The 25,761-nt window shown below is 31.5% G+C and overlaps 2 protein-coding genes across 9 annotated transcripts in view; one reads left to right on the forward strand and one right to left on the reverse strand.

Moving 5' to 3' along the window:
• LOC145946138 (uncharacterized) overlaps positions 1-25,761 on the forward strand; it is a 165,467-nt gene that overhangs the window by 82,150 nt on the left and 57,556 nt on the right. For all 6 annotated transcript variants that reach the window (XM_083055607.1, XM_083055612.1, XM_083055609.1 and 3 more), the window contains exon 5: positions 25,168-25,622. The gene's annotated coding sequence lies outside the window, so the exon portion shown is untranslated. The remainder of the gene's footprint in view (positions 1-25,167; positions 25,623-25,761) is intronic.
• Positions 1-25,761, reverse strand: part of LOC145946134 (adenylate cyclase type 6) — a 97,613-nt gene that overhangs the window by 42,866 nt on the left and 28,986 nt on the right. For all 3 annotated transcript variants that reach the window (XM_083055594.1, XM_083055593.1, XM_083055595.1), the window contains exons 3-6: positions 21,698-21,964; positions 18,292-18,450; positions 9,939-10,149; positions 8,514-8,869 (exon numbers count right to left, since the gene is read on the reverse strand). In XM_083055594.1, coding sequence (XP_082911720.1) covers positions 8,514-8,869; positions 9,939-10,149; positions 18,292-18,450; positions 21,698-21,964 — 993 coding nt within the window. The remainder of the gene's footprint in view (positions 1-8,513; positions 8,870-9,938; positions 10,150-18,291; positions 18,451-21,697; positions 21,965-25,761) is intronic.

The raw sequence follows: 25,761 nt of genomic DNA on the forward strand, positions 1-25,761 counted from the left end.
GTAATATTTTTTTTTGTATCTGCCGTTTACGATTTATTTTTCTCGAATAAAGAGCGTATCTAGGCGCGTTTATATATCATTTAAGCAAGTCTTATTATTGATGTAATTCAAATTAGTAAAATGGAAATTCTGTTTTGAGGAATTTTCAAGAGAAGTTTAAGAATATCCTAATTTAAAAAAATACATGATAAATAAAATTCTATAAATAAAGTAATTCAGAGAGAAATTTACATCCATCCTTGCATCATTTATGCTATAGAATTCTAAGAATTATTTATCGAAATTACTAATTTATCTTGAAAATACGGGCATCATTTTTTTTATAAAAATAATATTAAAAAAGAATACATTTTAATATTTTTTAAATTGTTACGTAAAATTGATACGATGAGATAAATTTTTTTCTCGAAAGATATCCTGCAAGGATATTATCGTTCATAGGATTCGCATGATGATACACTTGCGGGCGTACATTTTATCCACGACTAGACAACACAAGCGCGCGCTATTTTATTCAAAGATTTTATTTAATTTTATTTAATTTTATTTTAAACAACTGTCAAAACTATTAACCTTTGCGATGACAGCCGCTTGATTAATATTTTTTCACAGAAATCAGTTGATTAAAGCGTTAATTTGCTAATTAAATTTAAAATAATAATATGGTAAAAAATTAAAATAGTTATATGTTGTAAATAATATGTTATAATATCTTATTCTCAATTAATATTTTTTGACAGAAATCAGCTGATAACTGTCAAAAATATTAATCGTGTTTAAAGTATTATAACTTATTATTTAAAACACTATTTTAATTTTTATAACATTATTTTAAAAATTAATTAGCAAATTAACGCTTTAATCAACTGATTTTTGTCAAAAATCAGCTTTTATAATTGTCAAAAATATTAATCGAATTTAAAATATTATAACATCCCTTTCTAAAAAAGGCACGTTAAGTCGATTCTTGCAAGTATTGATGCATCTTTTCCGATGCTGATTAGCTGTTTCGATTCGCATTGTGCATTATATTCGTACCATCGAGAGGCTGTGATCGCGAGGGTTAGTAGTTTAACAGTTTGTAATATGTTATAGTATACTTTAAACTCGATTAATATTTTTGATAGTTATCAGTTGATTTCTGTCAAAAAATATTAATAAAGCGTTAATTTGCTAATTAAATTTTAAAATAATAATATGGTAAAAAATTAAAATAGTAATATGTTGTAAATATATTGTTATAATGTCTTAGCCGCGATTAATATTTTTTGACAGAAATCAGCTGATAACTGTCAAAAATATTAATTGAGTTTAAAGTTTTATAAAATATTATTTAAAACATATTATATTATTTTATTTAATTTTATTTTGAACAAACTGTCAAACTGCTAACCCTCGCGATGACAGCCTCTCGATGCTACGATTATAACGCACAACGCGAATCGAGACAATCAACATCGCGAAAAAACGGCAACAATACATGCGAGAATCGACTTTGCATGCACTTTTTAGAAAGGGATGCTTTTTGTTGGCGTAATATTCCGGCGAATCCCTATCTCGATCGTTTGAGCTTTTCAACTGTCACGTATTGATATTTCTTTCTTTGGTTATGATTCGTAAAAATAACATTAATAATAATCGCACGCGTATATACCTTACATATGAATCTGCTTATCTTTCTAAGATAGGAGTAAAATAAATATAAATTGTGAGGGAACAAACAAATACGAAATCTTTGCTGTTAAAATTTGTACGCAGTAATAATTGCGAACAAAACTTTTTCGTTATCATTCGGATCGTGATTCGATATTGATGATAAATAAAAAAAAAATTCGCACACAGATGAAACTATAATGCGAATGTTTGGTACAACGTGAAAAGAAACGAGCAAACGAACTGTTCGTATATAACCATTTTTACGGTACACAGGAGATATAACAGGGACACTCTCGGTATATCGATCATTTTTACGCCCGGATTATCAATGTAGAATATTTTTTTTTTTTTCACTTGAAAATAAACAAAGGATTATTCGGAATATCCGGTCAAAAGGATTATTCGGAATATCCGGTCAAAAGAAACAAAGTCCGCGGAAAATCTCGTTTGCCTCGCTCGTAGTAATTAGTACTTAATTAACTCGAGAATAACATAAAGTTTCTTAATTTTTATCTCTATTTTACGAGAGAGTTCACTCGTGATAAGCCAGGGAAATATGTAATCAGGTCACAAACTGTCAATAATTAGTTTTTTCTTACGATTTAGATACGATAAATAATATTAAAAAATAAAAAAGTCTATCTTTTTTCATGTCTTTAATAAAATTAAATAATTTATGTATTTTGTTTGCGTACACATGTTTCAAAATACAGAATTAATACGCGTTTTCAGTTAATCCCATTCTCTAATTTTTCTGATTCTTGTGCGATTTAAATAATGAACGATATTTTTTTATATGGCTTTACTAAAAGAACAAAGAGATACAGCTCTCTGTATTTTTTATTCCATGTTTCGTACACTATACGTTCAACGTTGAAAGATTTAAAGTATATTAAAACAATAAGTTTATATCGATGCGAGAACCGGAACCAATTACTCGACGCACTCGCATCGATAATTATCCCATTTTGTAATATTCGAAATTTCTATACGAGTCCGTGATTCCATTCGATCGATAACCATTTCGCTAATCCGAACAAACGTGCACTTGCAAAGTTTCTACACTCGCAATGGATGTTTTAATATTTTGCAAAACAATTTTCACCAGCAGTTCGAAAAACGAACCCGAGAAGAGATTCTCTAATCTACAACATATTTGTTTTTTCTATTTTCGAACATTTATCGGCATACACACTTACACATGCTCGAGACGAAAAGTATTATTCGAAATCGTGTTTATACATACAATTGAGCGCACATCAAACTTCCATATTTGCGAGTATTGCATCGGCAAACTTTTTTAAAATAAATAAAGAAAAAGTGAAAAGAACATGTTTGTGTGCTAAATAAATAAAAGTATAGAATAAGGAATAAAGTGAACGCGATAGAAGAAATCTCTCAAGATATAAAGGCGCATCTGACATTCGCGAACAATAATAAATAAATGTTCAATAAATACGTTGTTAGAGCCTCATATATATAATAATAGCTCGAATTCGTTCTCGTCGTCCATCTGTCATGTCGTAAAAGAAAGATATCCCCTAATGTTACATCGTGCGTTGTTAGGTGTAATTTACGCACTTCGTTTTTTTTGTTCCGAAAATCCACCTAGAATGTCTCTTGTCTCTTGGTAGACACGGACAGGTGGATTCTCGTAAATAAAGGTTTTACCTTCTCGTTTCTCGCAGCGAGAAAGAAGTAGCCAACGAATGTTTTATTCAATGGACTGTGGCTCGCTGTATGAGATTTTCATATTGATGACAAAGCATCGAATTACGTCGATAACAAGACTCGAAATGATTTATGAACGCGCCTAGATGTGCTTTATTCGAGAGAAAAAAATATCGTAAATGACAAACTGATGTGAGACATCTGACTTGATAAAAAAATAAAATAGTTAACGAAGAATAATATAGTTTGTTTTGTATTTTGTTTGTATACCGTCTTTTATTTCGTAGAGTTCAGAGAATTCGGAACTTACAGCATTTTTTTCAAATTCTGATTCAACGTTGAAAGAGTAAATAGTAATAGGCCATTTTTTTAAGATATCGTAAAACGAGTTTGATAGAGAATCGTGTGATGTGTCTTGCATAATCCGCTGATAATTTGCATAAACAATATTTTAGGCTGCATTTTAAAACACTTGTTAAAACGGTATTTGCATATATATGCATATTTTGTTTCGTATATTCGTGCAAAAAGAGATGAATAAAATAATATAAAATGAAAGAATATTTTATCGATATAAATATTGTTATAAAATATTGTTATTGATGAAATATGTAAAAATTATTAATATAATTATACTGTTTAAATAGATGCTCGGAATAATCATCAAATAGTTTACACAGTATATATAAATCGATTAATGTAGAGAGAGCATCCACTTTATCTTTACCCAGACTAAATGAAAAACACGCTGAAGTTGTAGCTCGAAGGATTAAACGGCGGGTAGTGCACATGCAAAATATTATTTTTACCTTTTTTTTTTTTTTTTTTTTTTTTTTACACAATTTATCTTTAGCATCATATAAAATGTTAACATGATTTATATTCTAACTTGAAAAACCAATTAAGATAAAATAATCTAATAAAATATGTTTTGCGAGAGAGCTTCTCATAATAAACGTAAATTGCGCAAGCAGTAATAATAAAGCTTACTGCATTATTAATTTAAATAACTTTTTACAATCAGCTTTTTCTGCGTCACGCCACTGGATTCTGCAGTAAATTTATCTTTGAAATCTCTTGCAATACTTGTGTGTTAACTATTTTCATAAATGAGTTTTCCTCCACATTTTATGATTTATATTGAGAGATTGGTCTAGTGTGTTGCAGAACACATTTGTCTCTTCCGACGAAAAGTAAGTTTAACAATCCAAGAGAGGTTACAATGTTACAACCGCAAGCGTGATCGTATTTTATTGCCGTTGATTTAAAATTTTTACGGCTTGTTGGTCGTCTCTTGGGATTCATTGCGAGTATTTCGCGGTTCCTCAAATTGCCGTAATGGGAGTTGGTTTACGAGCATTCTCAATCTTTAATAAAAAGCTATGTAGCGTTATATTGTGTACCTAAAATACGTTTAAATCTTATATATATATAGATGACAATTTGAGCAACCGTAAAATACACTGAATACCAACAAATCGCAAAAAATTTATATAATATATTATATTATATATATAATTTTGACGCTTGTGGGATTCAGTGTATTTCGCGGTTGTTTAATAATACATAATTATATATATATTTTTTATTATATAATTTTATATTTTACATAAAATTTGTTGAATAGAAACTGTTTTTAAACTTTATTTTAATTGATGTAAAGCCAAGTGATTAATCAATTAATTACCTATAATGTGTAATAATATGAATGTTTAATTAATTTTCTTTTGTTGTACACACTTATTTTGTTATATATTTTATTATAAATTATATATTATTATAAAAATTTTTCAATTAATCAATTTTGATTGAAAATTGGCTTTTATCTTAGTTAAAGTCAAATTATATTAAAAGTTTTTATTCTCCAAGTAAAGATGATTAACGTGAGAATCATGTGAGATTATAAAACAATTACCTTAGATTTCTTTGCAACGTTAAAAAAACTTAAGCTGCAAAAATACAATGTAACTTTTCATCGATTAATATTCAAGGATATACCGTAATAGTGAGATAACAAAATTGTGAAATCACGTTGATATTTTTTGCGGCAGACGGATGATCGTAATCTTAAATTAATTTATAACACAGCTTGACAGTTCTTATTTCCAAAAGAAAAAAATAAAATTTTTTAATTTTCGATCTTCACGATAATATTCCGAATCTCTTTCTCTCGCAAAAGGTTGACTCGCACTTTGTTAATTAACCGCAGCTGCATTGCTCGCAGAAACGCGTGATTCTTTTTTCCCGCCCCATCACTTTGAATCGCTTTACGTTCTTTAATAACTGATACGTTATCTTTCACCGTGAGGTTTACTTAAAAAGCCGTTAAGCTCTCTAACGATATCAGAATCGTATATATTGTACCCAGCGGCGCGAAAAGTAATTACGGTCCATTTTGCAGAGCGACGTGCATAGTGGCCTGCCGGATGAAATCGGCATGATATTATTCCCTCTCGAACGTGAAAATAACCAGTTAAATGAATTATAAATATGTCGATGCGGTGGCGCGAAACGCGCATCGCGGATTTCAACGAGGGTTTGACAAAATTGCGATATGTATAGGACCCATCACATAACATTCCCTTTCGCCTAAATCAACAGTTGTCGCTATAACCTGTTTAATCCGGTGCTTAATCTGATATTGTCTGTATCTTGAATCTCTTTATCGTTTAAAAATAAATTAAATTATATTTGTTATTTATTATATATTTTGTATAATTATATATATTTTAAATAATTTTGTACTTTTAAAATAAATCGAAAAAATATGTTCTTAGTGATATTATACTTTCTTTAATAATTTAATGAAATCCATTTAAAACATTTTCTATGTATTTTAATTTTTTTTCTTTATTAAATTTAAATTAAATTAAAAAATTTAAATTTTTTCTGTCAATCTTTTAATAGTATAATTTTTAAGATGAAAAACGCTATGATTAATTGAAGTTTTCAATGATTTTTCATTACTGGTACAAAATATCTTACATAATATTATTGACATGTGATTTTTTGTTAATAATATTAAATTATTTTAGTCAGTAACAGATCTGTTTTCTTTATCATAATGTTGCCTTTAAGAATCGATAATTTTTGTCGGTGACACAACAGAGAGAGCGCGATCACGATATATTTTTAATTACGTATAAGATTCCGAGTTTTCGACGTAATATAAAATAAGACGAAGGAAGAAAAAATCAAGCGACTTGATGGATGGAAATGTCTATCTGGACAGAGATCCAATAAGACCAAATCTTTTCCACAAGATTTCGCAATGAACAGGGTCGACATCTCGCAGTTCATTTCTTTTAGCTTTTTGTTGATTTATTTCTTTATTTTTTATGAGAATAAATATCTGATGCTCTCGGTGATCGCGATGAGATGGCTAATGAAATTTGTAATGAATACTGTCGTGAAAAAATAACAAAATGCCATCTCGATGATTGATTTGTTTGTTTAAGTTTGCGCGTTTGTTTAATTATAATTATCGTTAAATAAATTCTCCAGAGAGAGTTTGTGCTCTAACGTTGTTCTTAGAAAGTTATTTAAGATCACAAACATTTCTTGATAGATCTGACAGAGAAATCTGTCGCGTTTTACTTTTTTTTAAAAATATTCTTAACTTTTAATTAAAATTGTGCTATCGACTCGGAAATGAATTCGCAACAATAGACGTTGTCGATGCCATTAATATCGATAGCGATAATTTGTTTTCTTTATTAATCGCTTTCTTTTCTTTCCTTTTCCCTTTATATTAAACTTGCGAAAACACTTGTGCGGCAAACTCGCGATAGAAATGCAATATCATGCCAAAATGTGCCCGACAAATATCGTAGCAGATCGAGAGAGAAAGAGAGAGATCCGTTCTAATTAGATTTCCAATTCAGTTGGCCAGCTATTTGCGAAGCATACACCTCGTTTTGGGTATTTGTGTCCACTTTGTACGCCGTTAATAAATGGATACGTGTACGTTCGCCGGATATTATGTCACGCACTTCGTGTATTCTACCCGCTCCTGTAACGATGTATATTGATTACAGTGGCAATTTGGTTAATAATCGTTCTGTTATTCACGCCATCATTTGTCGCGCCGACAATTACAATATATGTATATCGAGACGCGAAACATTTCAAAAATATTTTATACATTTGTTTTATTTCGATGAGAAAAATTTATTATTATACATTTGTATTGGAATATTAAAATAATACCGAATTAAATTGAAAATATTTATTTAACGCGAATAAACCAAATAAGATAAAAAATAATATAATAAGAATAGAGATTATAATTGTCTGATCTAGCGATGTTTTAAAATTATCTTTCGTACATTAAATTATAACAATATATTATATATATTTTATATAATTGTTGTCACATGGAATATAGAAACATTTCTTAATTTTTCCGAGCAATTTTTAATCTGAAAAACATTTCGAGGAATTGTTTGAATAAATTTTTATTACACGCGGAATAATACATAATAATATTCCGCTAACAATTCCGCTATGAGCAATATCTTGATGGCAAATAGAGATCGAAATCCGGCGTGGCAATACTCCAGAATTATACGGAAACGTACAATTTGTTATACAGTTCTGTGTAACATTGATTAATTAATATCATCGAGTAACCTACTTTCGCTAATTGCTGTGCGATGCATAGTATATAGTATATGTACAAACTCGATCGTTAATTAACGCGAATCTGCAGCTTATAATTGTCACATTGATCGCAACGAAGCGGAACATTTTTTTGACGTTGAATCGTCTAAATTAATCAAGCATACCTATTACGTAAAATATCTTTGTACTTCAGAGGGTTTCTAATGATACACTTCCTTCAAAATTATTGCTATACGCGGAGCATGAATTTTTAAGAATCCATTAAAAGCCTCAATCTAGAGTGCCAGTATATCAGATTAAGGCTCGTCAAATCCGGAATTAATCATGCAAGATCTAATACTCAATTATACGATCAATGACACAGTCTCTCAAACTTTATTACTTATTACATTAAGAGAAAGCAAATTCTCCAGAAGATGTCTATCTTCATTATTCAAATCTCATAAAATTGAATAAGAGAAAATAAATTAAAGAAAATATAAATTGAGAATATAAATTTAAAAACGATATTATTTTCTCTCTGCACATAAAAAAATGAAGCCACAAAGAGTGATTGAACTCACGTGTGCTATCATGGATGGATAATCTGGATAAAGCAGAAAGGCTCCGATGAGATGAGCGGCCGAGAAGACGATCCCGGCGATGCAGGCGTGCCTGAGTCTGATCGGCAGAAGAGCATAGGCCATATAGATGAAGAAGCAGACCGCCAAGGCGGCGGCGAGGGGTCCACCAGCTCGAGGATCCTTCGGTCTGACGAAGGGCGACGAGTCGTCGTCATTGTCGCGGCTCGCCTCGTGCAGACGGGCCAGATGAATGCTCAAGGTCACCTGCAGGGCCAGCAGGGTGATCAGCACCGCACCGCTGACACCTGCGAGCCATATCTCGTTCATGCCCGGTCTGGAGATGGCTGCCAGCAAAACTGAGAGAGAAAGATCTGTTACTACTTTGAGATTTCAAGCTTTAACCCTCCTATCTTTGCGTAATTTTTCACCTTTTCCTACCTTATTCATTGACAGAAGAGTTAAAGGTATTTGAGAGACTGTTCAGAGATATAAAAACGCTGCTCGCATTAATTAATGCGAAATAAATGAGTGAGAGATTTCGATATTAGATCTTTTAGCCAATCTGAGATTGATATTTTTTTTCCAATTAAAATGTCCAGAGAAATGTACATCGTTTATCATAGTTTTCCAAGTTTCTGCGTTATACGCAGACTTTACAAATAAGCTTTCGCAGATAGGGACTCGATTAAAGTTTCCGGTGCAATATTGCTCGAGCTAAATTCATCTCGGGAGGGAAAGACAAAAGAATGAGCTCTGCGATACGATAAGCAAGCTCTGTCGTGCTTTCTGATGCTTCCGGGAGAAAACAGTACTTCTAGGCAATATTCTCGTGCATTATTTATACCGGAGTAGCATGAAAACATAATGTCACGGCTCGCTGATAAGACAGCGAGAGAGACATTCTTTTACGTGTCTGATAAAATGCGCGTCTTTTTAGCATTAATGATACTTGACAATGCTGTGTGCATTTTAGCGCGACTCTATAATAATATTTAAATTGCATATTTTACGAAAACTCGACATTTTCGTGTGAAGATGGATTTTACACATTTTTACATATAGATGTGATGTAGTAAATATTCTGTTTATATACAAACTTTACTGCGAGTAATTTTGATTCGATATTTCATTGGCAGAAATATCAAAAATTCACGAAAGTTTAAAAAATTCTTTTACATTAAATTTCAGACGTATACATACGTAACAAAATGTTAATATAATTTAATTACAAAAAATAGATTAAAAAGAATTTTAGAAAAAAAAGTAAATATATTTTTTTTAAGTATGAGATTTAAACAAATTTCTAAATTTTAAAATAAGTTTCAAAACTTTTTACCAAGTTTTATTATAATGAAAAACTTTGGATAAAAAATTAAGAGAGCAAATATAAACTTGATATCTCAAATCAAATGTAAATTCTCTTACCGATGTAAACAGCGATACAAGTCACTAGAGTGATAGCTAGGGAGAAGTTTTCAGGTCTCTGTAAAAGCGTGACGAGCGGTTTATCGGTCTGCATCAATTTCGCAACAAGTAGTAGGCCCAATGCTAGCGCCAGACCGACTAGTAGAAAGAGCACGTGTGTCATATTACTTTGATTCATGCGTAGGAAGTAGCGTTGGTACAGCATTTCAACCTGAAACATGATCACAGATTCGCCACATGCTTTGTTAATCAAATTTTCGTCAGTAAACTGATAGTATGTCTTATGATAGAGATAAAGTGAATATTTGAGATTTCACGAAATAGGGTTTTAGAAACATGGAAAAGTGTATATAATATTTATTATTATATAAAATAAATTTTAAAGATATATCAAAAAATTTGATTAATATTAAAATCTCTTAAAAAATGTTAACAATATTCTAAAATAATTCATTATAAATTTTTTTTCTCGATAATAATGGATGGAGGAATAAAAAATATGTATTTTATTTCATTCGAACTAGAGATTTTATGTTATAGCAATATTTTAATATTATTTTATTTAAGTATTAAAATGATTGTTTTAAAAAGAACCGACTGATTAAGCTTTCAATAAGGAAAAATCATTACATATTTTATACAAAAACATCGTAGATTAAAGAAATTGTCTAAAATATGGCACACTATGTATTTACGGGATATCAGTAAAGTACAATATCGCGCTAAATTAAAAATTATTCGATGAAATCGTTAAATGAAAATATACGAGATGATATATTTATTATAAAAAAAATTGAAAATTATTAGTCACATGTTACGTCTGTGTCGACAAAGGAATGCACGTAATTTTCCAAGTGCATTCGTAATGTTGCTCAATCATTCATCATACGCGTGCGTTTTTCACACCATGATGATGGATTAAAATACTAAACGAGATCGAAATGATGAATGGATCGGTATCCCTTGTCGTTTGCTATGACTACTAATAACTCTCGCCGAACATTCCGACTGTATTGTCGATGACAGTAATTTCAACGTGGAACATGATAAGGTCTCGTCTCTCGTCAATTCTGGAGAGACAAAAATTCGCGAGAGAGAGAAATCGAGCTGCGTCGTATCGATCGGACAAACTACGACTGTTATCCATCCGGCTTCCCTCGATTCTTTTCCTCGTGTACCGCGTCTCTGTCGAAATTGAATTTAATCAAACTCAATTTTTACGCTGGCAATACTCTGGAAAACACAATTTGCCTGACGTCGACAAGCAGAAATATTTTGATCAACTGATTACATTTCTTCATATCTTCTTAATATTTGAACATATTATTCTTACTGTGCGAACAAAATAAAAGCGGAAAGAAGATTCTATTAATTTGCGCTTATTTGTTCATTATTCGTTAATTCGCTAACTGTTTTTTATAAGAATATAAAATAACATTTGTGATATCTTTCGAACTCTAAATAAGAAAAACGACAAGACTGTAGTAATATTGACAAAAATTCCAATTACAAATGACAATACATTTAAACTAAAATAAAAAACTAATTGAAAAGGATCTGATGTATAAATACATAGACACAGATATTAGACTTAAAACAAAATTGTTTTTAAATTCCTCTTTAATTTATTTTGAAATAAACAAATTTTGAACAAAATATTAAATAATTAAAGAGCAATTAAAAAACAATTTTATTGCGCCTAATATCTAAGCTCTTATTAGTCCTTTTCATATATACCTCAATAAATATAAAAATACAAGTTATAAAAATTAAAAAAAAAAGATTTATATAAAATAATTCATACTAATCCAATTTAGTTTATGAAATTATTTCTTTTTTTTCTCGGTAAAAACAAATGATATTATCGAAGTATTACTCGAGAGGAATGTATAATGCATCTCTAAAAACGCTGCATTGCAGGCGTATAAATAAAAAATGTGCTAAGGCGCCCAAAAGAACGCAAAATCAAATTTAATCGTTTCTGGTTTTCCCATCTTTGCGTCACGTCGTTTGACTTGGAGTTTGATTTAAGTTGCATTTTCGACAGACTGTTCGCGACTCTTCGTGGATAGCTCGCGATTCACGTTACATGCATACAAATTACAGCAATCTCCCTTGAATAACGTCGATATATCCTTATCAAGTTGATCCTTCACCTTCGTCAAATAAAGTCGCACCTGTCAATTAATTTAATGCTAATTATGTGCAAAGTGAGCAGAGTGAGCTGGACGTTAATGTGCAAACGAAAATCTATCAGATAGATTGATAAAATCCAATTAAGATTTGTGATATATTTATTTTTATTAATATTGCAAAACAAACAAATTAATTAATTACTAATCAAAAATTTATTTATTAAATTTTTTATATATTTCGATAATACATGCAGATTATTTTGGTAGCAAAAACATAATTTGCAAAAAAATAAATTCTTTTAGTTATTTTTATTTTTCCTTTTTATTTATTAATATTAAAATTTATTTATTAATAATCTTTTAGTTATTTTTATATAACAAAATATATATATATATATATAAATTCTGATGTAATTGATTTTTATATTCGAGCACTCTATATATATATATGTGCTAATTATGTACTAAATTTGTTTGGAATTCGGATTTTGTTGTTCGAACCATTAATGGTTCGGGAATTTCAAACAAATTTGTACATAATTAGCACATAATTAACTAAATTGATAGGTGTGACTTTATTTGGCGATGGTGAGGGAGGGCAGCTTAATATGTGTGAGCGATACATCGTGTAAAATTTAACGCCACAGTAATGCAATATATCTGTGAGCCGGATCACTACAAATAGATATTATTGTAAATTTCAAACCGCTTTTAGTGATCTTCTGAGATATCTCGCACCGATATCTGCTTTTCCTGTATACGTATTTGTATAATGATGATCGATATATCGAATATATACACACACACACACACACACACACACACACACACACACAGAGTTTTTGTTTTATTATATTTAATTCAGAATGTAATGCCAAAAAAAATCTAGCGTTCTTATAATTATATCATGTAATAGAAAAATATTGCCTTCATATACAATATATTCCCACATATATTTCATGTCATGAAATGCGTATTTTATAAAAATCATCTCGCGAATATACATATATCATAAATATAATATCATAAAACCTCATTAAATGGATATTTTTCTTTCCACCGAAGGTATGGGTTTAAGCGTATATTTTTGTGCAAAATTTACATTATAGTAAAAACCGACGAAAACTCATTATAAAATCCATCGCGAGCGAACTGCAAATAGCTGCAGTTTCCAAAAATAAATGGCATATGACTGGAAATATAATTTATCGTACAAACAAAAAAAAAAGAACTATTTTTATGTGCATCCAAGAATAAATTGCGTCACAAGTCAATCGTCGTGAATCGATTTTATTCGCATATTGCAATACTCAGAAATCACGAAAAAGAAAAGAAAACTTTCTTTTCTATTCTGCCCATATTTTTTAAAAATAGATTCAACATAACTATTGTTGCCACGTAATGATTCCTATTATAAAATTTTGATATCTATTACCATAAATTAAAATGAAATATAATTGAAGGATAACGAAGAGAGAGGGAAAGAGAAATATACTGTTATTCAATATATCGTTTGATCTATTTTCAAAAATGCTTTCACGCGCGAATGTAATGTATTATATGTATAATCCATTGTGTTGCGTTCAAAGGGAGAAAGGATGCCCTGTGGAAATTTGTAACGTAAATCGTAAACATAAATCGCGGTGAAAGCATCTCGTTTAACTCTCGGTTGTACTCTCGTTTCCGTGGATTAATCCAAACTCCATTGATCCGGTTTTCTCATGATGGTTGAAAAATGGAGGGCCTCCCGCCAAGGAAGCACTTTCGTAATGACGATATAACGACATGATGTCGTAAAGTTGTAGGTCCGCGAATTGCATCGAGTTGAAAGCCAGATTATAGAACGATCAAACAATGATGGGGATCATATCCTTCGGAGCAAAAAATCATCTCCTTTCTTCTCCTCTCAATCTTCATTCGCCGCGAATCTCTTCTCATTCCGTCGTCTCTCTCTCTCTCTCTCTTTCTCCGCTTTATCGCGCTCAGGCGACTTCCGGGTAATCGAGCGTTGACTTCCGTCTGGATGCGATCTTATCGCGATTCATAAGATGCACTCTGTGACTTTGCTGCTGCGATTGCAAGTCGATAACAATCGCGACGGGGGACGACAAATATTGGACGGATTAATTCGATCGCGAGGGAAAATGTAAATTTAGAGATCGGAAATAAATTTTGTTTAGGTCGTGTTGCAATTTTAATTTTTTTAATTTTTTTAAGAAGGAAGATCTCCGGACGCGGAAAGAAACATTTATTTATTTTTTAGCGATTTATTTTTTCTGAATAATAATGTAAAAAAAGATCTTTGGATGGTCGATGAAATATTAATTAAATATAATAGTATATTAATTCGCGCAATTGACAAAGGAAACACAAGTGACTTCTATTGCGTGCGCGACGAGAAATGAACGATATTACATATGTGTGACCGAAATATATTCCCAGAAGTAAATGCATAATTTTGTTGAGAATTTTCCTTCATTTGCATACATTTATATGTGTACCAGAGTGTATACAGTAGTTACTCTTTGAGAAGAAATATCTTTTCTCGCCGCCTGCGGGTTTGTGTTACTGACATTCAGTATTTCAATACTCGTAATTGCGAATATTCGTTTTATGATAATCATTATTATACTTCTGTTATATCTATTTTTTTTTTTGCCTTTCTTTTATATTAAGAATATTTTTAATGAATTCCTCTGAGCGCTTTCAATTTATCATACATGGAAGCGAAATAAGACCTGTATTTTTAGAATTTAATTTTTACGAAAATTATTTTTTAAAATATATTATACAATCTACATTGACGTTCTCCGGCATTTATATATGAAAATTTTCGAGTCCAAATTAATAATCCGGGCATTTATATGAAAATTCGAGTATAAAATCAGTGTTGGCGAATGAGAGAACGACACTTCGAACATTATTTAAAACCATCCGATGTTCTGTCAATTCTATCTCATGAAAACATGATATCCCATATTATTATCGTGTAGTTCAGCGTTTGCTCTAACATATCGATAATCCATTTTATCTCGTCTATCGGGTATATATGTATATAACATACAACACGACAGCATTTCGAAGGACGGAGAGATTTCCTTCAGATTCGTCCCTTCGTACGGAAGATTGATGGCGAATAAGAAGGTCCCGTCGAAGATATTGCATCGCCGACGGGAATATCGTATCGAACGCAATCAAATCGACGCCCTGCGTCTTCCCGGCTCCGGTTTCCGGTTTCTACGTGACCAGACAATGCGAATCATCCCCGCGGGAGTCTGGGAGAACGTTGTTGTGTATCGCTTTATTTTTCTTCTTTTTTTCCTTTTCGATTATTCGGTCACGTTTCTGTGACAAGGGCGGGCCAATTTTCAAATTCACGGATCGTCGCCTTCGAATTCCCACGTCCGTGGACTCGTAAACGCGGGTAGCGATTTTTGAACGGATATTACGTGCATTTCTGTCAACACATTCGCTTTACACGGATCGCGTAATCCCGAAATCTTGATATTAATTTTATATATTTTTAATCCGCCGCTAAGTTTTCACCTTTGACAATTATTGTTTTTATAATCAGGGTTTATTAATTAATATTATTTAGTATTAATTAATATTATTAATTCCCTCTTATGTTTGACATTTTATTTATACTGTTCTTTTTACTTGATAATAATGTGTGTTAGAATCTTGTAATATTAATGGAAGATAATGATTCTTATGACACGTTAATATATTATAAGAAAAATTACAATAGTTTCGCATGATATATGAAAAAAGAGGTATTAAGTTTATACATTATTTGTGCTAGAAGATTGATGACTATCGGAGGAGATCACACCATAGTATATCGATAGACATATTGATAGGAAGTAATAAATAAGGCTTACTTTAATATTTACTTGAGCTACTTGCAATATTATCGACGATTAACGGAGTCTCGACTTAGAATCAACTTTAACGATATAATTATTCAAATCCAGTCATTAATGAGTTTGTTTTATATAAAATTCAGGATTTGGATTTTGGGCTGAGCTATGAACGAAGAAAATAATTTGTCAAAAAAAGTAACAGCTTGACAAACTTATTTTATATTCATGAGTTTATGAGATTAAATAGGATATTTATGTTTATAAAAAAGTGACGTAAAACTCTGCTGAATAAATAAAAAATGCATTCGTTTAATTTCTGTAATGTACTAAACTTTTAAAAATAACGTAGGAAAAATATCTCTTTGGCAGATAAATGGCGTTTTTTGTCAGAAAACCGTTCGTTAAATTCATTTTAAAGATACTTCAGCATTACGATGCATTATCATAAAACCTCGTGTTGTTTTGGAAGAATACATTATGTAACAAAGCAGCTGTGTGTGGCTTTATACATTCTAAATTTTTTTTTCATCTAGAAAGATCTAAATTCTCTTGACGAGAAGTTTTATACAAACTCAACTCTTTTATATAAATATAAAATAAATTGAAAAATGCATTTCTTTTGAAATTCTTTAAACAATAGTTCCGTATACACAAATACGCGATTTTATATAATATTAAAGAAAGATACCATTAAAACAAAGCTTCTGCGCTTTGCAGTCTTTTTTTTACAGTTCGGTTTCGAAGTTACATTCGATTACGAGGCAAAGTAAAAACCGCGACTCCGGAATATTCTTCGATCCTAATATTCGCATATTCAGAATTCCAAAAAACAGCTCCGCGATATTTCCGGATATCGGAGACTTTGTTAGAACGCACGTGCTGCATTTGACAGGTGAGACATTTCGATATGTTTCCGTACGAGCCCTACGGGCGATGAAGGGCTCGCTAACGCGTTTAACCGCCAGTTCGTTGCCGGGGTTTTGCATTCTCGGATGCGCCGTGCATCATCGGGATTTTCGTCAAGGCACGCGAAAATTGTATTTTCCATCGCGGGAAACCGATGTGTAACCGCGATGCAACGCACAGATATATTCGCGACATAGAGAGGAAAGAGAGACAGAGACAATAATTTATGGCATTAAATTTGCGTTTACCAAGTGTCACGAAGCTCGAAACTGTTGCGAGTCGCGCTCGCGGATTTTGGCCCAGCCAAAACTTGTTGCGTGATTTTGTATACCTTTCAGTGTAAAAATTCGGTCTTTTTTCTTTTTCCTCTTTTCTTCCTTTCGCCTCTTCACAGACGTGTCTGATCGAATTCGCGAGCTCTGACGCATACCTATATGCAGGGCGCGTCAATCTACGCCATCAACGCTCTCTTCTCTTCACTTGTACGTGTCTCCGCATGACAAACTTAGATTAATCCTTGATAACATCGTTGATTTGCATAACAAAACGAGGAATGTCGCTATCATCAGTTCAGAACACCGCCGTCAGATGCCTAAGGGTTTGTGGGTTGCTTGTTGTTAGTGACAGCTTCTTCCAAGTATCACGTCGTTTAATAAGATGAGAAAAATTGACTACTAAGAAACTCAGGTGTATAGGAATATGTATATGTATGTAACGTGTTATAAAATATTAGCGTTCGTTATAGTGAAGATAAAATACTATTTTTTAGTTATTTTTTTATCGTACATTGCGTAAGAAATTTATTATTATAAACTGTGACTATTAAATAATTGTTACATACAGATTATAAAAAATATTAATATCAAAATTATTTATAATAATTAAAATGCATATTTGTATCAGGAATAACACATATCAAGAATAATATTTATCATACGCATTAAAGCCATTAGCAAAATTAGTTTCCCCATATAGTTAATTTCAAGAAATATAAATAGTTATTACGAGTCACACATTGAGAAAATTGGCGCAATTTTAATTTAGCTAATTACAATATGTTTTTCTCTCAGCGGTGTACGATGCTGCCTTTATATGTGTGTTTGACTTTACGTTTATTTTAATTCCGCTTCAATTCCGATATTCGCAGTAAAATCATTCCCACTTTGATAGAAAGTAGATTTGCCTGTGTTTGGTCGGACGCATGATTGTGGACGTCTAATCGTTTCATCTTTGACTGAGCGAATCCACACTTACGTTGAATTCATTATCCGATATTTACCGGGTGCACTAACTGCAAAGAGTGTAATTACGCGTCCGACGCTCTCATTAGGAGCGAGATATTGGAGTAATTACTCGGAAGCGCGCGGAGCAAAAGGAAAAGTAGTACATATAAAGGGCGAGAGAGGCGAACCCTCGGGCGCCATCAAGAGTGTCTGTTTCTCCTACCTGCAGATTCTTGAAACGATGAGAGCTGCATAAAGAGCTCAAGAACCTGCTCAGAGCGCATTTCGGCGTGCGCTGCGTAATCCCCGCGTTTACCGCAGCTTCCGTTATGGATTCCCTTCCGGTCATCGGCGCCATGCCTACTTCCGAGCCTCTGGCCACCTGGAAACAAACCGGCATCGAGATATAGAGTGGCTCAAAAGTAACAGGAAATGAACATAAGACATATATATTGTGTATATACATATATATATATATATAATTTTTTAATATATTATATATAATTTGAAAACTATAAATTTGTATATTCACATAGTTCTCAAATTATTATATATTGTATATATTTATATATATATATTATATAATATAATTTTTGAATTATTTAAATTGATTACATAAAAAATAATTTTTTTCAAAAACTGGATTTCGGAGCAAAAATAAATAATTAAGCATTACACACAGAGAGAATTTTCTTTTAGAATTTACTCTGAAAATAGTAATCGTGAGACAATATGGTATGGAAAAGAATTTTAATGAGAACTTCTCTGATTAATATTTATCACAATAAAATATAAAATGTGTTTGATTAATTCTATTATGCAGTTTAGTAAAATATTAATCATAGTAATCGTGAGACAATATGGTATGGAAAAGAATTTTATGAGAACTTCTCTGATTAATATTTATCACAATAAAATATAAAATGTGTTTGATTAATTCTATTATGCAGTTTAGTAAAATATTAATCAAACATATTTTATAATTTTATTGTGATAGATATTTTCATTGTGATAAATATTAATCAGATAAATTCTCACAATTTTTTTCATACCATATTGTCCCACGATTATTATGATTTTCAGGGTAAATTCGAAGAGAAAATTCTCTCAGTGCATAAATATTCATTGTTAGACTCGAAATAAATAAATGTTAATTTTAGATTTTGCTTTGATTCCGAAAATAAGCAAACGTATAAGCATTCGAAATTCGCGAAATGCGATAAAATGAATTTGATCATTTCAGTTAATTCCGGGATACCCTGTAGTGTTGCTGGGTATAGCGATTCCACGTGCAAACAGCACGGTGAATGCACGATGCATTAATGTAATTTAACGAAAGGCATACACGGAAGCCGACGGACGTGTTTGGCAGTGTTTGTCTGTAATACGATAATCGTTACCTAGGCCAGTGCGATTATTTGTTCATACGTCGACCGCGGATGTATGTATACAGTTTCCATAGCGATTATTCCTCTCATATAGAAGAGAAATTCATTGAATGCGTGCGCGAAATATGTACGAGACGTAAACGCCGTTATTGGCAGATTTTTATTACTATTTGTTTGTCCGCTTTACTGTCCTCTCTCACGTCTCTCTCTGATAATTTTTTTAAATTAAATTTCATCACGTATTCACGCAATTCTTTTTGTTGTTAAAATACATTTATGAAATCTATTTTGAGTTTAACGACGAATGTTCAATTATTTATTTATTTTTGTCTTCAAAATCTAGTTAAAAAAATTGTTCTTATAGAATCAAAGTTTATTTCGAAATTTATATAAAATATATATATTTTCTTTCTTAAATTTTATATATATATATATATTTTTATTTTTTTTATTAATATTGATGAGAGTAAAATACAGTCAACAAACAATTTGTAAATTTCAGCGCATAAAAAATTAACAAAAATGTCGACAAAATAAGTATAAAAAATACAGAGCGCGAATCGAAGTTTACATCGATTATGTCGCCGAAACCGGTCTCTCGTTGTTTATTGGCAAAGTTCAATATCGCGTGCAATGTGCGATGTCTCGCGCCACCCTCTTGAAAATCGAGCAGACGCATCAAAGGGGGGTAAAGAGGATCTGACAAAGTGGTTTCGCCTTTCCGCACCGTTTCTTGTTTCCTCGTTTTGCTCAACCATTTGTACCTTTCTCGATGGAGACTACCGACTCAGCCGCGATAATGGGAAACGTGACGCGAGTGCAGCGAAAATATCGAGCAATTGTATCGTTCGTGCGTCGGGGATTGTTAATGAAGTACCTTCTTTCCCAGCGATAGTCGAAATTTTACCCGACCGCCCGATAACGAGGAAATATCACCTGCAACGTCGAAAGATTCGATATTCGCGGATAATGATAATTTGTCGAGAGGCTTTGAAGTTGATTAGGATTATGTATAATAATTCTATATCCCCTTCTACAGCCTCCCCCGTAATCCGGTATCTAGTTATTAACATTACACAAAAGACACTGTGCAAATTGCGCAATATCACCCTCATGTTTGAGAAGTTTATTAAAATTAACGAGATGAATTTCTCTTTTTCTCTTTTTCTTCTCTTCGGGAGAAAATAAAAAATAAATAATCTTAAAATAGAAGTCTATATTCAGTTTTCTCGTGGGCTTAAGTGTATAATCTTACGGATAGGTTGATAATAACATAAGGTTAAACATTGATACATAATTAATTATGCATAAAATTAATACATGATTATATATTATTAATTATATATTGATGAATATCGATAATTAACATATAAACATGTATTTAATTACTAATAGTATCAATAATGCGGTAGACATCAAAATTACTCATTGCTATAGTTAACTAATTATAAATATTCTTTTGATAATTGCTCGGTCAATTAAAAAAATTAATTAACTCAATTAGGCATTTGTCATTTAATTATAACTGAATAACATAAAGATATACGAAGTTATAATTATAAGTATACTTTCATCTGATTATTTATTTTTTTTAACTCGAAAAGTTTTTTATAAACTAAACATAAAGCATAGTATACAATTTTATTTTAATCTTCATTATTCATATTTAGCAATTAAATTGATGTATTTTATTTGCTCAAATTATAATATGAAATAACTGCTATTTCTTAATTCTCTTTAACTAGATCTACGTCAAAGGGTATAAAAATGCTTGTATACTGACAATGAGAGAATTTTTTCTTAGAATTTACCCTGAAAATCATGGTAATCGTAGGACAATATAGTATGGAAAGAATTTTGAGAATTTCTCTGATTAATATTTATCACAATAAAAATAATAATATCTATCACAATAAAATATAAAACATGTTTGATTAATTTTACTAAACTGCAGAGTAAAATTAATCAAACACATTTTATATTTTATTCTGATCAATATTAATCAGAGAAATTCTCATAAAATTCTTTCCATACCATATTGTCCCACGATTACCATGATTTTCAGGGTAAATTTTAAGATAAAATTCTTTGTGTATAATTATATTAAAAATTTAAGAAATTTAAAGTAATTAAAAATTAATTTAAAAAATTAAAGAAATTAAAGAAAAATTGATGGACATTTTCGATGCGTTTATAATCACTCACGTGTTAATACACTCGCTAAAAAGCACGACAACTCACCGTAATGATGGAGGGTCGCGGCGCGCCGGTGAAGTGCTCGATGACCTCCCAATTGGACTTCCTAATTGGTGGGGTGTGCGGTGTTTTTGGTGTATTAGGCGTGTGCGGTTGAGAGGACGGCGTAAAAGGTTTGGAACTCGACGTATCGAACAGCAGTTCGACACGGGGTTTACCGCCGTCATTGCCGCTGCTCACGTGTTGCCTGAGGCTGGCCCATCTCCTGGTGGTCCTAGGGGCGCCGGCTATCGTTCTGGGCCCGATCTCGCCCTGTCGAGAACGAAGAGAGAGACGATTCACACAACTGACAAAAAATATGCCTTTCACATTCGAAAAGTATATTCGCGATCACCTCTTTTGTTAGAATCACCGATAGATATTGGAAGGAGTTTAAAGTTATATTGATTTAATTTTTTATGAGAACGTTTGGACTCTATATAAAATAAATTTTAAGGGGCTAATTCATTTTTTTAATTATATATATAATTTTAATATGAATGTATGCGTATAAATAAAATTCATATTTGTGTTCACAAAATTAATAACTTTTAGAACAACGTTATTTTTTTTACTTTATTATTTTTTACTTGTATTGAATGTGTACGTTTTTACGAACAATCGTTTAAATGCAAAATATAATGAAAAAAGGAAATAATATGCGATTCTGACGTCATATTCGATTTATTCTATTGTATATTGTGTAGATATTATTTTTGTTTTATTGAGAAAAAATACTTTTAAACTTCGAATCAGAAGAAAACTGTGTCATGCCATCGGAGACACCATTATTTATGTCGCCTCAGGCACCGAAAGTATCTACTCTGTTCTGTTCAAAGCAGAGGCAAAACAGCTCGAGCAACGTCAAAAGAAAGTCAACACCCGTTACGTAAATTTTCGCAACTTTGCGTAGAAATTGCAGAACACGGAGGGAAATGTGAAGCCGCGTTCTTGTTCTACAATGCATAACGTCATGCATAAATTGCACTTGTCTGTCAAAAGTTCCTCAAAAATCTTACTCTTTCTCCCTGAGCACGATTCTCTTTTTACTATCTTTTTACGTACATATTTAAAAATATACAATAAAAATATCTTTTAACTTAGAGATTAATTTAGAGATTGAAAATTATATACATAACAGTAATTTTGTATTATACTGATAAGTGATGTATTTCGAATTATATTTTTTTAGAAAAATTATATTAGCTTCTCTCGCATAATTCACAGTTTAAATATAATATTATATGTAATAATTTATATATAATATATATAATATACAATAAATATTATATATAATATACATTATCATGTAAAATCCTAAATAGGCAAGCTCTCGCTTGGGAAATTCTCGAATTCAAATTCACCGAGAATTCGCTATTAAAATGAAGTGTCAAAGAAAATATTAGAGAACATTTTGTATTCTTCGGTGGGATGAACACAAGCGCACGTGGCCGTGTGTCAGCTGTCAGAGATTTCAACATTGTCATCATCCGCATATGCGGTTAGATCCGTCGTCGACGGTGATAAACGCGACGCGAATCGTTGATGCGAAAAGCAGCCAGGTATACCTATATAACAGCTTTCGCAGCGTAACTTCGAAGCTTCGGAGCTCGTTTTTTCAGGATCGATGAGCATCGCCGACCGCTTTCGAACGGATGCACGGGGATTGAAATCATGGCCCGTATAAACATGCCGCATCGCGTCTCGGCTTTCCGCCTTTTCCTCTCTCTTTTTTTTTCTTGTATTTTTTTTCCTTCTCTATATTTCCCCGGAAAACTCTTTATGCCGTCTTCAATGCCTCTTGATGCCGCTGCATTTTCCGCAGTGGCGCATATCTCTGCATACAACCGGAACAACGAGAATTTTCGCACGCCACGTGTAGGAGAAAAGTTTGCATAAATACTTAGAGTCTTATCTTATTACATGATACGCGAATAACGGTGAACAGGTTCGCGTTGAATTATTCGAAGCTAATTTCATTGTACCGGGGCGCAGAAAGTGGCTGACTGTATACTTAGTTTAATTAGCATTCTAAGTACACTGAACTTAAAATGGAAAGAGATCTTTGGAACTTTTCCGTTAAAATTCGAGAGCGCAAGAATAATTGAAGAAGATATTAATTTAAAGGGTATCATATTTTATTGTATACAGTATTATAGATCGCTTATTTTTTTGTATACAGGATTTGTAGATTTGCATCTTAATCTTATTTGATATTCACGAATTAATTTAATTTATACATTTTTATTGAATGTATTTAACATTAATTTCCAAAAATTATAATACAAAAATATTTTAACTGTAATTAAGAATTGTCAATAAGTATTGTAGATTGTTCGTTTTCATCTTTATCTTATTTTATATTCGCGATTTAATTTAATTTACATATTTTTATTGAGAATGTATTCAACACATTAATTTTCAAAAATTAATATAAAAAATAATATTTTAACTATCAATAAGAATTAAAAGTTTAGGGAAGATGGAATAGAAGAAAAAGAGATATCTTGTACATATATATTCTTATCTTAATAATGATTCTCTTAATAATAATATGTAACGTTCGAATCGAATGTTCTGCTTTTATCTGTGTCACATAACAATGTGTCGCACCTTTATCGGGCAATTCTCGTTACATCATATCTTCGAACAAGAGCAACCCTGAAATGTTAGAGCAAAAAGAGAGAAAAAGAGGGAAAGAGGAGCAAAACTGAATAGAAGGGTCGAGCTTTTTTTGTGTGGAAAATAGAAATTTAATACGATACAATCGTCGCTCTTTGTGGATCCTATATCGTGCAGAAATATTCGTGAGCGAATTTCATTGAAAGAGCGCATGATTTCATTTTTCAAATTTGTTTCAGATACATCATTTATAATATTCGAATAATTAATTATCGAATCTTCAGATAATTCAATCATATTCGAAATATTCGTGAGCGAATTTTATTGGAAGCGTTTTTTTAAATCTGTTTTAGATACATTATTTATAATATTCGAATAATTTTTTTCATTCGAATTTTATAATATTAAAATAATTCATTATCGAATATACAAATAATTTCCCAAGTAGCAGAAAAATCTATAAAAAATGAACTCATTTTCAAAGATATTTTAAAAATAAAGGATATGTTAAAATAATTGGTTAAGTCCCGTTTCATTCATTAAAAACCGTTTATTTTAACGTTAATGTAATATAAATATTTATTTAACGTTTATTAAATATCTATTCTATTAATATTTTATTAATAAAATATAAAATATTTAATAAACGTTAAATTAATATTTATATTACATTAAGATGAAAATAAATGATTTTAATGAATAAAAAGGAACTTAACTAATTATTGTAACATTTTTAAAATATCTCTGAAAATGAGTAACATTTTATATATATTTTTTTTGCTACTTGGGTTATTTAATATTCGAAATATTCATGAATGAGTTTCATTAAAAGCATGATTTTTTTTCTGTTTCAGAGATACATCATTTATAACGCGTCTGCATCAAGTGTCGAGATGTTTTTTTTTTTTTATATATGACGAATAATTACGCGATGACATTTCTTCGAATATATACGAGTTCCGTCTCGCAAATTTAAATTTCGCGCGTCCGTGCATTTAAATCGCCGCCATAACACTTTTCCGGAGGTTGGTGCGCGTCATGACGTCACGCGTCATTGTTAGCAAACAACGAGCGCGCGCGGCTCGTTATGTGTTGTTTTCTCCTTCCAAGTCGTCTCGTGCCGGGTAATACGTGTAAAAAGAGCGGGACTGAATGACAGACGTTCAGGGTCAACGTGCGAGATCGAAACAGTGCATTTTACAATGACTCGTGTCCAGTGCATGGAAGTGAATTATGCGAAGACGACAGATCGTTCGGGGCCGATAAAGGAAAGGCAACAGCTGATTGCAGCAGCGTAGATTCTTCACCGGTGAGTCAGAGGATAATTTTCCATTCTTTTCGAAACTTTAATAACTTAATGCAGAATTTGCTCGTTTAGACGTGTGTTAGAAATATAAATGGAGAACGTTTTAATCGATGCGTTTAAATAAGGAATCGAAATATAATTT

Source organism: Prenolepis imparis, unplaced genomic scaffold (assembly GCF_030444845.1).
Source record: "Prenolepis imparis isolate NDT839.2.m4 unplaced genomic scaffold, iyPreImpa1.0 SCAF_15, whole genome shotgun sequence".
In the NCBI taxonomy this organism is placed as follows: domain Eukaryota; kingdom Metazoa; phylum Arthropoda; class Insecta; order Hymenoptera; family Formicidae; genus Prenolepis; species Prenolepis imparis.